Genomic DNA, 2532 nt, shown 5'->3' on the forward strand with positions numbered 1-2532 from the left:
GAGAAAAGAGGTGGAAATTCCATGTACACAGCAGAACATAGAAGAGAATTCAATATAAAACAAAAAAAATTTCATTTCAAGAAAACTTATCTAATAAATACTGTTCCTTCTCTCACAAAAAAAAAAAAAGAAAAACCTATTCATCTTTGACCCCACCCTCACAATATGCCTATGCATGATATTAGGGAGAACTGTAGAATTAGAGTAGGTGGTAAGGGAGATATAGGATATAGTTGCCTGTTTTTTTCATGGCTAAGTCTCAGGCTGGAAGAGGTAAAATGACTTACCCAAAGTCAAGTAGCATGAATTTCACTCATTCTAAAAATCATTGATTTCCTCCCTAACCTCTTAATGGCAGATCTCATCTCCTGATTCCTGAGGGTATAAATCATGGGGTTAAGCATGGGAGTGATGACTGTGTAGCTGATGGAGACAGTTTTGTCTATGGGGAAAGAGATGAAAGGCCGAGCATAGATGTAGATGCATGGCACAAATAGCAAGGACACCACAATGATGTGGGTGGTACAAGTGGAAGAGGCTTTGCGCCTCGCCTCACCTGAGTGAGATCTCAGCATCACCAAGATGACTGTGTAGGAAGCCAGGAGGATAAGGAACCAGATGAGATCCAACATCCCGCTGTTGGTAATCATGAGGAGCTCCAGGAAATAGGTATCTGTACAGGCAAGTCTCAAGACTTGGGGGACATCACAATAAAAGTTATCCAGGATGTTGGGGCCACAGAAAGGCAAAGGGAGCAGGAGAACAAGCTGGACAATGGAATGGACAAAGCCTCCTGCCCAGGCAGCCACCACCAGCCCAAAACACATCTGAGGGTTCATGATGGTGACATAATGGAGGGGCCTGGAGATGGCAATATATCGATCAAATGCCATCACGGAGAGGAAGAAGACTGTAGCACCTCCTAGGAAGTGGAAGAAGAAGATCTGAGTCATGCAGCCTTGGTAGGAGATGGTTTTGGCCTCAGCCAGGAAGTCAACCAACATCTTGGGAGTGGTGACTGATGAAAAACAGACATCTACAACAGCCAAGTTACGGAGTAGAAAATACATGGGAGTTCGGAGCCGGTTGTCAGAAGTCACAATGACCATAATGAGAAGGTTCCCCAAAATGGTTGTTACGTAGACTGTCAAGAATACCAGAAATAGAAAGTCCTGCAGTTCCCGAGTCTCTGAGAGACCCAAGAAGATGAACTCAGTCACCCTAGTGAAGTTCCCTGTTTCCATGGAATCTTTCTAATAACCTATACAGGAAACACACCAAATTTTTAAAAATGAAATGGAAAATTACAACTTGTCCCTACACTGTTTAGGGATCAGAATTCAGTCGACCAGCAAAACTCATTAAACCCATAGTCCTTAAATTAAAGGAACACAGTTCCTATGCTAGAATCAGACTACTGTCACTGCCAGCAATTTCCAAGGCTGTAGGGGATCCAGATGCTGTTGATACCAATTGCCAGTGGGTGGTGGTGAAAAGAGGCAAGAGACTGGGCATTCAGACTTGGAACATCACATAGGGGGTAGGAAAGAAGACAGACATCCAAATTCCTAGCATAATGCTGCCCAAATCTATCTGGTATAAATCATAAGTAAAATTTGAAAATTAATAAATCCCATCATAATGAGTTTCACTACGCTGAGAAAGCTATTCTCAGTTGAATTTAGGGTCTTTCCACAATCTCACTAAATCTTCTAGAAGCCAACATTTCCTATTTATCTGCAAACATGACACATATGCATACATAAACAAAATTCCTTGTGTAGTCAAAAATCTTTGAACAAGGAGTCAGAAGACCTGAGTATTAGCACAAACTTTGCTACTAGCTACATTTCCTATTCTGAGTCTCAGTTATTTCATTTGTAATTTAAGGAAACCGATTTTTGACAACTTCACTTTTATCCTTTTATAATTCAATTTTTCTCCACAAACTTTTCTTGAGTCCATCACTATGCTTTGGGGACTGTGGAGGATGAAAAAATACATTCTCTTGCTTTCAAAGAGCTTACAATTCTGATATCTCACTACCCAATGATTCCTTCTAACTCCTTCCACACACCCATATTTTGCCCAGAGCAAAGCAGGGCACAGTAAATTGCATAGATCTCTCTCAGTTGTTAACCAAATTACCATCCCATCTGTCACCTAACTTAAGAGTACACTTCAAAGACAGCAGGATAGTGAAGGATACTTACTGAAGCTGAGGCAAAAGATATGTGTCTGTTTAGGCCATTAAGAAAATGAGAGAATGGAGGGAGCAAGAGGATTCTAAGGTGATGTACAAATTTAGTCTGAAGGTGCTCTAGGAACATCACCAAAAAAGCCATTATATTAATGACCTGTGATTTCATAGGTGTGAGAATTCCCTCCAACGGAGACTATAATTTATGTTCTTATGGGGCTGCCCAAGGATCAGAGACAGTAAGTAAGTTACTCATATTCATAAAGTAATTCAATGTCAGATGTGGGGATTGAAACCAAGGTCTTTCTCATTTCAAATCCAGCAGTATTATG

General features: G+C 40.8%; 1 protein-coding gene across 1 annotated transcript; it reads right to left on the bottom strand.

Annotated features, from left to right (window-relative positions):
- Positions 1 to 293: 293 nt before the first annotated feature.
- LOC118846926 (olfactory receptor 4D2-like) lies at positions 294 to 1244 on the bottom strand. Its single transcript, XM_036755601.1, has one exon. The coding sequence runs from the start codon at positions 1242 to 1244 to the stop codon at positions 294 to 296; it is 951 nt and encodes a 316-aa protein (XP_036611496.1).
- Between the last annotated feature and the right edge of the window lie 1288 nt (positions 1245 to 2532).

This window comes from Trichosurus vulpecula, chromosome 4 (genome assembly GCF_011100635.1).
Source record: "Trichosurus vulpecula isolate mTriVul1 chromosome 4, mTriVul1.pri, whole genome shotgun sequence".
NCBI lineage: Eukaryota > Metazoa > Chordata > Mammalia > Diprotodontia > Phalangeridae > Trichosurus > Trichosurus vulpecula.

Bases quoted from the DNA above. Each gene is read 5' to 3' on its own strand.
- LOC118846926 (XM_036755601.1), bottom strand. From the start codon at position 1,244: ATGGAAACAGGGAACTTCACTAGGGTGACTGAGTTCATCTTCTTGGGT.